Source organism: Danio aesculapii, chromosome 8, assembly GCF_903798145.1.
Source record: "Danio aesculapii chromosome 8, fDanAes4.1, whole genome shotgun sequence".
In the NCBI taxonomy this organism is placed as follows: Eukaryota; Metazoa; Chordata; class Actinopteri; order Cypriniformes; family Danionidae; genus Danio; species Danio aesculapii.
Genome location: NC_079442.1, coordinates 905,953 through 918,952, shown reverse-complemented (window position 1 = coordinate 918,952; position 13,000 = coordinate 905,953). Strand labels below are relative to the sequence as shown.

General features: G+C 37.3%; 1 protein-coding gene across 1 annotated transcript; it reads right to left on the bottom strand.

Moving 5' to 3' along the window:
* Positions 1–101: 101 nt before the first annotated feature.
* Positions 102–4,086, bottom strand: parapinopsina (parapinopsin a). The gene is made up of 4 exons (XM_056464561.1): positions 3,759–4,086; positions 1,602–1,930; positions 1,077–1,319; positions 102–227 (listed from the first exon to the last, which is right to left on the bottom strand). The coding sequence occupies exons 1-4, from the start codon at positions 4,084–4,086 to the stop codon at positions 102–104; spliced, it is 1,026 nt and encodes a 341-aa protein (XP_056320536.1).
* Between the last annotated feature and the right edge of the window lie 8,914 nt (positions 4,087–13,000).

The window sequence follows — 13,000 nt, the reverse complement described above, 5'->3', positions numbered from 1 at the left end:
TTAATTGGTAATGAAAGTCATGCAGGTGAACATGTCCTTGCTCTGTTGAACATCACTCGAGAAATATTTGAAATATAAAGGGCAGATGTGATAATGAGAGGTCATGCAGGGGAGACGGTGGCGCTCCGGCTGACGGATGATACTGTGGTTTCTTCTTCTTCTTCTTCAGCTCCAGCGGCCCATGGGTTTCTGCCGCACAGCAGGAATGAGAGCGCTCGATCCCTGAACTGAAACACAGACACGCACTGGTCTCAGATCGGTCTTATTGACATTATATCCTTTAGAGAAACGGACAGGGTTGGAACAAGAGCAAATGGCAGGAGACACAGGTAATCCAAAAGAGTAGGTTAAAGTTAAGGTAATTAGGCAAGTTATTATATAACAGTGGTTTGTGCTGTAGATAATTGAAAAAAGATTTAATTAAGAACTGCTTTTATTCTAGCCAAAATAAAACAAATAAGACTTTCTCCGCAAGATGGCCCACGGGCCGGAGTTTGGACACCCCTGCTTTAGACAGTGTCCTACCGCCACCTACTGGGTGGTTTTAATTTAATATCTGTATACCCTAATTAATAATAAGTTACAAATAATTCCTTAATCTAATAACACTGCATTTACATCTTATAATTAAAATGCAGTCTTCATATTTTTAGAAAACAGCCGTAGTGACCATCTAACTATATCTGTAGTAAATATACAGCTGGCTGGGTGAGTTCTCTGACACCTGACACCGCGTGATGTCATGTGATAAGAGTCTATGAGGGAGAGATAGGCACTAGTGGGCGGGGCTTTCCCCCTTTGATGACACGTACAAAGTGAAAATGCCAATCAAAGTGTTTCTGCAGACTGTTATCATCAAGTCTGATTATAAACAAACACAATTAATTTATCTTTACCGTTAGAAGCTGGAGATATTCACACACTGCTGACACACAACTGGAGTTAAACCCCTTATAAAGGGGATTTCTGCATAATAGGTGTACTTTAAATCATTTTGCTCCTCAAGTATAGTCAAAATGAAGAAAGTTGTTTGTCAGTGTGTGTCCGCGCACTGATCTGAGTGCACATGAACTCACCTGCCTGTTCATGAAGATGTAGATGATGGGGTTGAAGACGGTGCTGCTTTTGGTCAGGTACATGGGCACGGTGGCGATCACAGGGTCGATGTACAGGTCTGGGATCAGGATCACAGACAGAGCGAAGGTGGCGTACGGCAGCCAGGTGAGGAGGAAGGCTAAGATCATCATCACCACCATACAGGAGACCTGAGCCTCTGCTCGCGCCGCACTGCCACCCTCACACACCTGCAGACGACTCACCTGCAGGACAAACAAACATGCACGTACGCACACATACACATGCGCAGACATAGACACAAATGCACACACACAGAAAGAGAAAGACATGCGCGCACAGACACACACAGGCACAAATGCACACAGATATGCACACACAAAGAAAGAGAGAGATGGACACACAGACAGACACACACACATGCAGTGACACAGCAACACACACACAGACATAATTGCACAAATGCACACAGATATGCACACACACACACACACAAATGTCAGTCATTTAATAGTTGGTAATGGCACCTGCCGCAGGGTCCAGAGCAGGCGAGTGTATGAGAAGACGATGACGGAGAACGGCAGGGCGAAGCACAGCAGAAAGTAGCAGATGATGTAAGAGACGTTGGCCAGATCTCTGCTGTACCAGTCTGGAGCGCAGGACGTCCGGACGCCCTCCAGCTCGAACCGACCCCATCCGAATAGAGGAGGAGTGTTCCAGATGAAGGACCAGAGCCAGGAGACCGCCACCCCAAACACAGCGTGCCTCATCTGGAAGCTGATGGAGCCCACCGGCCTGCAGACCACCATACAGCGCTCCAATGCAATGATGGCCACTGAACACAGAGCCGCGATTCCTGCAGGACACAAAGAGATTCACAGCTGAAGTCGGAAATATTCCTCCTGTTCAAATCGACTCCCCTTTCCTTATGTTGGGGGCTGTTTTTGCCCCATTGACTTCCATTATAAGGACATTTTTTGATTGCAATGCCATGACAGGTGAAATATCTATATTTTACTGTTGATCATCAGTTGTAAGCATTAACTCTTTAAAAAGTTTCTGGCTTTTATAAGGAGTTTTGTGGAGTAAAACCTGCAGGACAGAGAGAGCTTCACCTCCACATCTCCACCTTCACCTCCACAGTGCACATTTCAGACGGTAACACTGCAGATTCAGTGAGGAAGACATTAAATGTTCTGTAGGTCAGTTTTTGACTCTTCTAAATCATAAAAAACACCATAATATGTTCGCAGATATTTAGAAAACATGTTAAGTGAACATATTTATTTTAGAAACAATGCTAAAGTCAGTTACTCTGTTTTTAGGATGTGCGTTCAGTGTCAGAATGTCAGAAGTTTTGGTCTCTATAACCAGCCCACTGCCAGTTTAGCCAATTATATTTCAGCACTACAGGTTGCCAGATGGTGGAAAACAGTGTATTTCTTTTCAGTCATTAAGGCTCTCAGTGTATGCAGATGCAGCTGAAAATGTGACCTCTGGAGGACGGAAGCAGCCTCCGAAAAATTCACAAAATTCAGAGGTATTAAATACACATAAGGTGGTTTTTAATTTGCAAATAATAAAAATATTAATGTAAATATGTACAAATGTAAACATTAGGTTTTTGCGGGTTTCACCAAGTCAAATTTAAGTCATTTTCAAGACCATGAAGAATGAAGTATCAGACTTATATAGGGCTAAATGCTAAGGATTTTGCTAAGGATGGCCGAGCAGCAAAAAAATTAAAATAAAAAATTACTTGTCGTATAAAAAAGTAATTCTAATGAGTTATTTTTAAGCCACATATTATAAATAACATGTCAAAACAAGCAGACCGTTAGTAGTATACATACTTTATATTTCAACATAACGTTAAAAACATTAATAAATTATTTGTGCGCACAACAGACTGTTTTAATATTAGTTATAAATAGAGTTTTGCTAAAAGTTTTCCTCCGTGATAGATCAATTGAGTAGCTTTACATAAATCCTAAAATGATTTAAGACCTATAAGACAATATACTTCAGTGTATTTAAGATTTTTTAAGGCCTAAAATTTTGTATTTAGAATTTAAGACGTTTTAAGAGCCCGCGGACACCCTGATTAACAGCTCATGCGCTCATATTAGTTACATTTAGCTAAAACTAAAGTGTTAATTAATACAGTAATTAACAAGCATGTAGTACATACAACATGTAGCAACAAACAAGTCATTAAGCTAATCGTTTTTCACTCATGTTGTAGTTGAACATGATGTTGTAGATGCTGGTGGCTGGAACTCCATATACAAGGCAGGAACTAAGCTTATTTTGCACTGTAACTGATGATCAACGGTAAATATGACCAACTGTGCCTCTTCCCAACAGGGAAAACCACCACCAATCAAGAATGCATGATTATATGCTGTCATGTTTGCAATTAAAAACTGTCATTATAATGGAAGTCAATGGGGGTAAAAACAGTCCCCAACATAACCAAAGGGAAGTCAATCTGAACAGAGTGTATTGCTGAATTTCAAAGCACTTTCCCAAAATATATGTCAAAATGAGATTTGTCAGCTGAAATCATACCATTTAATAAAACACAGAGACATTTATGGCTAAATTAAGCCTTATAATCACTCCAGAGTGGATGAAAATGACCCAACAGCACATAAGGGTTGAATAAATGAATAACTACTCACCGAAGAAGGCCACAGCGAAGCCCTCCAGCACACAGCCGGCTCTGCCCAGGCTGAAGTAGCCCATGGCGTTGGTCACTACAGTGGGCAGGCCTCCAAACACAGCGCAGCCCAGATCCGCCACCGCTAGATTGACCAGCGCAAAGTTGAGCGGCTGCCGGAGCTGTTTATGCTTCAGTGTCACCGCGATCACAGTCACGTTAAGAATAACACCACACACCGAGAAAACACCGATGATCACGGCCAGGATAGTGTAACCTATCCTTGGCATGACCTCTGCAATGCTTTCTGATGCAGCCGTGCCCATTTCAGACTCCATTTCTTCATGCATGTGGAGCAAAATCACATTTATAATAATAATAATAATAATAACTAGAAATTTACTAGAACTTGTATGCTTTGACACAATCTACATTGTAGAAGCGCTATAGAAATAAAGATGAGCTGAACTGAATAAAAATCAATAGCCAAAATAGTCCGATGTGTGGTGACCCGTGATAAATCAAGGATTAAGCAAAAGGAAAATGAATGAAATTTAGTATAAATATAAAATAAAATAAATATAATATATGAAATAAGTATAAATAAGTTAATAAAATGTAAATAAATATAATAATGCTAAATTGTGTATGCACCTGTTGGCTTTTCCCAGAGAACTTTGAGTCTGACGAGAGCTTTAAGCAAAGGCTGCTTTTATATCGGAATATGACCTGCTGGATTACTGGGAAAATCCTTATAGATCCGGATTGGGAATGCAATAATTCTTATCAGATTATGGAGATTTATGACGGCACTCATCTTGATTGAGGAATCATACATCTTCCTGCTTTTGTGAATGATTGTGATATCTCAATATTTCCAGCCTGAAATGTAAACATGTCATATGTTTTTGTCAGTTTTGGCCTGTAGCGTGATGACGAAACGCACGTTGACGTCATGCATGTGTTAGCGTGCATGCGTAGCGCATATTTTTTACAGCGTACTATTCTCTAGTATTTTGATTTCATGACATCAATAAATACAGTTGAAGTCAGAATTATTAGCCCCCCTGAATTATTAGCCCCCCCCCCCCCTGTTTATTTTTTTCCCTAATTTCTGTTTAGCGGAGAGATTTCTTCAACACATTTCTAATCATAATAGTTTAATAACTCATCTCTAATAACTGATGTCTTTTCTCTTTGCCATGATGACAGTAAATAATATTAGACTAGATATTGTTCAAGACACTAGTATTCAGCTTAAAGTGACATTTAAAGGCTTAACTAGGTTAATTAGGCAGGTTAGGGTAATTAGGCAAGTTATTGTATAATGATGGTTTGTTCTGTTGACTATCGGAAAAAAATATATTGCTTAAAGGGGCTAATAATATTAACCTTAAAATGGCTTTTAAAAATTAAAAACTGCTTTTATTCTAGCCGAAATAAAACAAATAAGACTTTCTCCAGAAGAAAAAATATTATAGGAAATACTGTGAATATTTCCTGAATCTGTTCAACATCATTTGGGAAATATATATAAAAAAAAAAAAAAAAATCCAAAGGGGGGCAAATAATCCTGACTTCAACTATACATTCACTAGTTGCCGATAGCATGTATAATATTGAACATACTTAATATATTCATGCAGTAATTCAACCCTATGTGCTAAAAAGTGGAAGCAATGATTATACTTAAAACACATATGGGTGTAGTATGAATGCATTTACATTACCACTTCATATTTGTAGAGTAAATGCTATATCCCTCAGTGTCTATCCAGGGTTTCTGCCGGTTTCATCAAGTCAAATGAAGAACTTTTTAGGACGTTAATAAAACCATTATGAGGCGACACGATGGCTCACTGGTTAGCATTGTCACCTTACAGCAAGAAGATCGCTGGATCGAATTCCGGCTGGGTCAGTTGGTGTTTCTGTGTGGAGTTTGCATGTTCTCCCCGTGTTGGTGTGGGTTTCCTCCGCGTGCTCCGGTTTCCCCCACAGTCCAAACACATGCGCTATAGGGGAATAGTAAATAGTAAGGGATGAACTACATTGGCCGTAGTGTATGAGTGTGTGTGTGGATGTAAGAGTGTGTGGGTGTTTCCCAGTGATGGGTTGCAGCTGGAAGGTGATTTTCAGAAATAATGAGTCAAAATGAGATCAACAAGCAAAATAATCTGCTAATGGGGAAGTTAAATAATCTTGTTTTTGATTTTGACATAAGATTATTTTGCGTATCCCGTTGGTAGACTGTTTTGCCTGCTTTAATCAAGAACTCACTTCATTTTGGCGTATCATTTCTTAAAGCACAATATTTCACTGAATTTAAGTCAGTTTCAGAGAGTAATAAAGCATTATCTGTGTGCTATTTTCAGCTCACATCTTTACTCTAGAGCAGTGTTTCCCAACCCTGTTCCTGAAGGCACACCAACAGTCCACATTTTCAACCTCTCCCTAATCAAACACACCTGAATCAACTCATCAGAACATCAGAAGAGACTCCAACACCTGAAGTTAATGGGTCAGATAACGGAGACATCCAAAATATGTACTGTTGGTGTGCCTCCAGGAACAGGGTTGGGAAACACTGCTCTAGAGATATCAGAGACGCATTTTACAGCTTGTAAAAAGTGACATACTGTAGCAGCTCCCTTTTAAAGCTTAAAATTTTGTTTTGGAAATGTAAGACATTTTTAAGATGAAAATAAATCTCTCAGCCGACCACGTCTAATCCCATCACTGAAAAAGCTTCTTAACAGCAGGTGCAAACAGAGCCGTGTGACTAGTGCTGGCTAGCTGATTATTCAATATCATGTCAGACTAATCTTTAACCTATTTAAGATCTCACCTATCTGTGTCTTTAGGGCAAAATTTATATGAGTGAATGCTCCAGGCTGTTAAAGAAGACCTCGCTTTGGTGGTTAAGTACATTGGTGTAAAGCAGGGGTTCTTAAACATGGTTCTGGAGGTCCGGTATTCTGCACATTTTATTTCCAACTTGCCACAACACACCTGCAAGAATGTTTTTTAGAAAGCCTATGCTGCATCCCAATTCACATACTATCCGTTCTAAATAGTATTCAAAAGCAGAATTAGTCTGTCCCAAATCATAGTATGTTGAATATGCCAAAGGTTCCAGAATGGTTCACTATTTCCGGTAAAACTAGAAGTGTAGAAGCGTCCATATTGTAAAAGCTGATATTGCCCACAGTACATTGTGCATTGGACGTGAATTCGATTAGAACTACAAACGCGGGTGAAAAGTGTAAATAAACTACAAACATGGTGGACGTGCGTGACCAACCGTCAAGTAGAGAGGCTTCGCTAAAGATGTTTGTATGACTGCTATTACAATACTATACTTATATGAAGACGTGTTTGGACATTAACATCTGAATGCAGAATTATCCAAAGACCTGAGGGGATTTCTCTGCATGAAAGACTTGCGAATGGGAGATTAACCTGCTGCTGCTTCTCTTAAGTTATGGAGCTAAAATGTGCAGGACACCGGACCTCCTGGACAGAGACTGAGAAGCCCTGGTGTAAAGCGACAAATCAAATGTGTATTTTTTTATTTATGTAAAATTTTTATTTATTAATTTATTAATTAATTAATTAATTAATTAATTAATTAATTAATTTATTTATTTATTTATTTATTTATTTATTTATGTATTAATGTATGCATGTATAACAGAAGCATGAAGCACACACTCACACTGAATCTGCCACTATGCTGACACACAGGCATCAATAGCTCCGCCCTCTTCTGAAAAGAGCACAATCTCATTTGAATTTAAAGCGACAGTCACCAAAACACCACAATTAGGATCAAAGCCTGAAAGGGTCAGTTTCAGAGAGTTAGAAAACATTATCTAAACTTAACTACACACTCTGAAGACATCAGAGACGCATTTATGTCTTGTATAAAGGGGCAGAATAGGTCACCTTTAAAAATCCCTCACTTTAAAGTTGCCCGTTTTGAGCACGGTTTGGAATGACACTTCAATATGACAGTCGTTTTTGTTTTCAGATAGCGATATATCCCATTTGGATCACACTGACGATGCATAAACCCAGCCCTGTTGGCACCTGTAAACCTTCCAGCTGTCTTTAGAGTGGTGCCAGTATACCCACTGAGTTCAAGGGCACCAACTTTGGGGTCTGCAGTAATAATTAATTCTGTACAGATTGGTGAAGGTGAGCCAGCATTCCTTACTGCGCTATAAACTTGTCTTATATGAATGAACTAACACTGAGAAGGCTATTGGTGGGCAACTACAGTCCTGGAGGGTCACTTTCCTACAAAGTTCAGCTCCACACCTAACCAGATACACCTTAAAAAAAATAACCTATGGCACATATACCCTCATTAACTATTCCCTACGTTGGTCCACTGATATAGTCCACTTATAGGGGACCTATTATGCAAAAATCACTTTTATTAAACACAGTGTGTAAATATACCCTCTAATGTTACAAAAAAATTATCAATTACAATTTTTTATAATCACATTTGATAAAAACAGTAGATTCCATCTAGACTTAATTTACTCTCAAGTGCTATCAGTGTAGTACAAGTACACTTCTAGTGGAATACCTGCTACATGAAGTACAGCATATTTAATATATGCATCAACAATATTTAATTACTCTTCATAAAATTACAAACTCATGGTATGCTTGTTTTTTCGTAAGGGACACTTTATGTTTTACTACAGTAAACTTTGGTGCATTGTAGTATTGTATACCCTGTAGCTGCAGAAAACTACAGTATTGGGTCATTTGTTTACATTACTATAGTTGTTGTGTTACCATAGCAACTGTTGAATCACAACAGATCGATTAGTATAGTTATGTTACCATGGCAACTGTAGAATCCCCACAGCAGACGAATTGATATAGTTGTTGTGTTACCATAGCAACTGTAGAGTCACCACAACAGATCAATTACTATAGTTGTTGTGTTACCATAGCAACTGTAGAATCACCACAACAGATCAATTACTATAGTTGTTATGTTACCATAGCAGCTGAAGAATCACCACAACAGATCATTTACTATAGTTGTTGTGTTACCATAGCAACTGTAGAATCACCACAACAGATCAATTACTATAGTTGTTGTGTTACCATAGCAACTGTAGAATCACCACAACAGATCAATTACTATAGTTGTTGTGGTACCATAGCAACTGTAGAATCACCACAACAGATCAATTACTATAGTTGTTGTGTTACCATAGCAACTGTAGAATCACCACAACAGATCAATTAGTATAGTTGTTGTGTTACCATAGCAACTGTAGAATCACCAAAACAGATCAATTACTATAGTTGTTGTGTTACCATAGCAACTGTAGAATCACCACAACAGATCAGTTACTATAGTTGTTGTGTTACCATAGCAACTGTAGAATCAACACAACAGATCAATTACTATAGTTGTTGTGTTACCATAGCAACTGTAGAGTCACCAAAACAGATCAATCACTGTAGTCGTTGTGTTACCATAGCAACTGTAGAATCACCAAAACAGATCAATTACTGTAGTCGTTGTGTTACCATAGCAACTGTAGAATCACCACAACAGATCAATTACTATAGTTGTTGTGTTACCATAGCAACTGTAGAATCACCACAACAGATCAATTAGTATAGTTGTTGTGTTACCATAGCAACTGTAGAATCACCAAAACAGATCAATTACTATAGTTGTTGTGTTACCATAGCAACTGTAGAATCACCACAACAGATCAGTTACTATAGTTGTTGTGTTACCATAGCAACTGTAGAATCAACACAACAGATCAATTACTATAGTTGTTGTGTTACCATAGCAACTGTAGAGTCACCAAAACAGATCAATTACTGTAGTCGTTGTGTTACCATAGCAACTGTAGAATCACCAAAACAGATCAATTACTGTAGTCGTTGTGTTACCATAGCAACTGTAGAATCACCACAACAGATCAATTACTGTAGTCGTTATGTTACCATAGCAACTGTAGAGTCACCAAAACAGATCAATTACTGTAGTCGTTATGTTACCATAGCAACTGTAGAATCACCACAACAGATCAATTACTGTAGTCGTTGTGTTACCATAGCAACTGGAGAATCACCTCATTAATTCAAGTACTTTAGTATGGTTCAAAAACACTACAATATTTACCATAACATTAGTTTTTAGGACTGAACTTTCCTGCTTGTCACTTTGGCAAGTGTTTGTGACTGCGGGACAAAAATTCAGGCTTAAAACGGTCATGACGGATGTGTCCAGCATGGGGAGCTCTCTGCAATGACAGACTGACTGCTTACTGGCTCCTAGACACACGCAGAACAATCTGACAGGATCTCCAGACAGTTCATCTTCTGGATGCAAGATTAGAGGAGAAAGAAGTTCCTCCATAGGGTCAACTGTTACTGAAGATATGTGAGTACTTTTCTTTCTTTCTTTCTTTCTTTCTTTCTTTCTTTCTTTCTTTCTTTCTTTCTTTCTTTCTTTCTTTCTTTCTTTCTTTCTTTCTTCTTTCTTTCTTTCTTTCTTTCTGTTCAAAATAAGCATGTATGCTGCAATACTCAAAGGCACAGTTCACCCACATATGTCAATTCTGTTATCATTTACTCACCCTTTACTTCTTTCAAACCCTTATGAGCTTCTCTCTACTGTTGAATTTAATAATAAAACATAAAAAGCTACATATTTAACACAATTATTGGAGGTGGGGGGGTGGGGGGGCATTCGCACAGATGTCATAATTATGTAAAAGTGTATTTGTCAGACCCTCACCATACAAAATAGTATTAAAAATAATGTTATATAGAATTTATAGACAATTTAGTTATTTATTGGGACCTCTGATCTCACTTATTGGTTAAATCCATCCCGCCAATACAGCTGAACGTGAAAAGTTATTACAGCATACATCCTCATATACAGTACTCACTCTTTATAGTTTTTTCTTTCATTATTTTGGTGGACAAACAGCACAATAACCAGTGCAGAGAGACTGTAGTGACAATTAAACCACATTATAAGCACAATAATAAACACTGGCCTAAAAGCTGCTCTTTCCTCATAATTCTCCCGCGCTGTTATTCATGCATTTTTGAAGTTCTCTGATCCAGCCGATGAATTATTCATTCTCACTTTTGGATTTGCTACACATGCACTTTTGTGTCTGCAGCCCGTACTGAGCTTTAAACATACAGTACGAGTTCAGAAGCCCCAGGATAAATTAAGTATGTTATACTAATCTAATTATGTTAATCTTAATTACCTTAAACTTTAAACTAAAGTACTTTGGTCGAGTGATAATTGAGTCAGGTTTTAACTTTTAAACATGACATCTGAATTAATAACATATTGTATTCACGAGACTTGGAAAATTATGACTACGGCCATGACATATACTATGTACTTAATATTATACTACAGTATAAAATGATTATAGGCCCTGAAGGGTATGTTGAAGAATATTTACATCTAAAAAAACAATGTTTTAACCCAATGTTAGGTCAAATATGGACAACAATGGGATAACTCTTTTAATTAAATTTAAACAATGGTTTACATCTCAAAATTTGAGTTTTAATAAGCGAATTTTAAGGCCAATATTATTAGCCCCATTTAGACATATTTTTAAAAAAGGTATTATTATTATTATTATTATTGTTTTGTTTTTTCAATTGGCTGTACAACACACCACTGTTGTCCAATAACTTAATTAAGCCTAATTAAGCCTTTAAATTGCACTTTAAGCTAAATACTAATATCTTGCAATATAAAATAAGACAAAATAAATAGATAAATAGACATATCACATATGTTCAAATATATTAACTAAAATTGTATGTATTGGTTTGTATGCGGCTATAAATGAGGATTGCATATATATATATATATATATATATGCAAACCTGCATATGCAAATATATTTTGAACATATATATATATATATATATATATATATATGGCCATATACGAACCTATATATACAATTATAGTTCATATATTTCAACACTTTGAACATGTGAACATACTGTATATAGATAGATATAGCTAATAATAATAATAAAAATAATAAATGAATATATATATATAAATAAATATGAAAAATAAAAAATAAAAAATATGATAAACATTAAATAGAGATGCAGTTAGTCAAAAAAATCTGGATGTTGAATTGTGTACAGATTGTTATAAATATACAGGTTATAAGGTGCTGTGTACAAATGCGTATGAGAAAGTATTGCATTGTATATTGATATAAGGTGCTGTGTACAAGTGCGTATGAGATAGTATTGCACATATTTATTGCACAATAGGGGAATATTTAACTGTTCATAAGGTAGACAGCCTGAGGAAAGAAACTTTCCCTGTGTCTGGCTGTTTTTGTGCTTGGTGCTCTGAAGCGCCGACCAGACGGTAACAGTTCAAACAGGTAGTGTGCTGGGTGTGAGGGGTCCAGAGTGATTTGTAAGTTGTAGGTATGTAGGTGTTCAATTTTCCCTAACCCTAACCCTAACCCTAAGTTTTAAATATACACTCAAAACATGACGTTTGCTGTTGGTTCAAACTATTTAAAATGAGCGGAAACAACACAGTTATTCAGTTTTTTGTGGCAACTTAATTGTTTTATATTGTACCAACACAAATTGATTGTGTTGAACCCAGCATGTTTTTACAGTTGCACAAATATTTTGTATATGAAATCCAAATATGAACTTGTATGCCATATATATTTCCTTATTTTTTCATATATCAGTTTTTTATATACAGATAATAGGCTAATAATAATAATAATAATAATAAAATAAATTACGTCAATTTACGCTGATGTGATTATGAAGGGTGAAAAGCTGCAATATTGTTTTAAAAGTAAAATGTCTGGGTTTGACTTATATATTCGGTGACCTGCATCATTAGCTCACTAAACACTAATAACCAACAGCTGCTGCTGAGTTTACAGGTGTGTAAATGTGCTTCCGCTCAGTTTGGCGCGTCTCATCCATTTTCCCGCGGTTTTGTTCAGTGTTTCGTCATCGCGTGGCATCATTTGATAACGGATCACCTGAGGACAGAACAACAGCAGAAGAGAAAGAGAAAGAGGATGAAAGAGAACACACGACACTCGTCTTTCAGCGCACTTCATCCGAGGAAACACACACACACACGCGCGCGCACGCGCACACACATGCACGCGCGCGCACACACACACATCTGTTGTTCATCCGCTGATCTCTCCGCACGGTAATACAAGC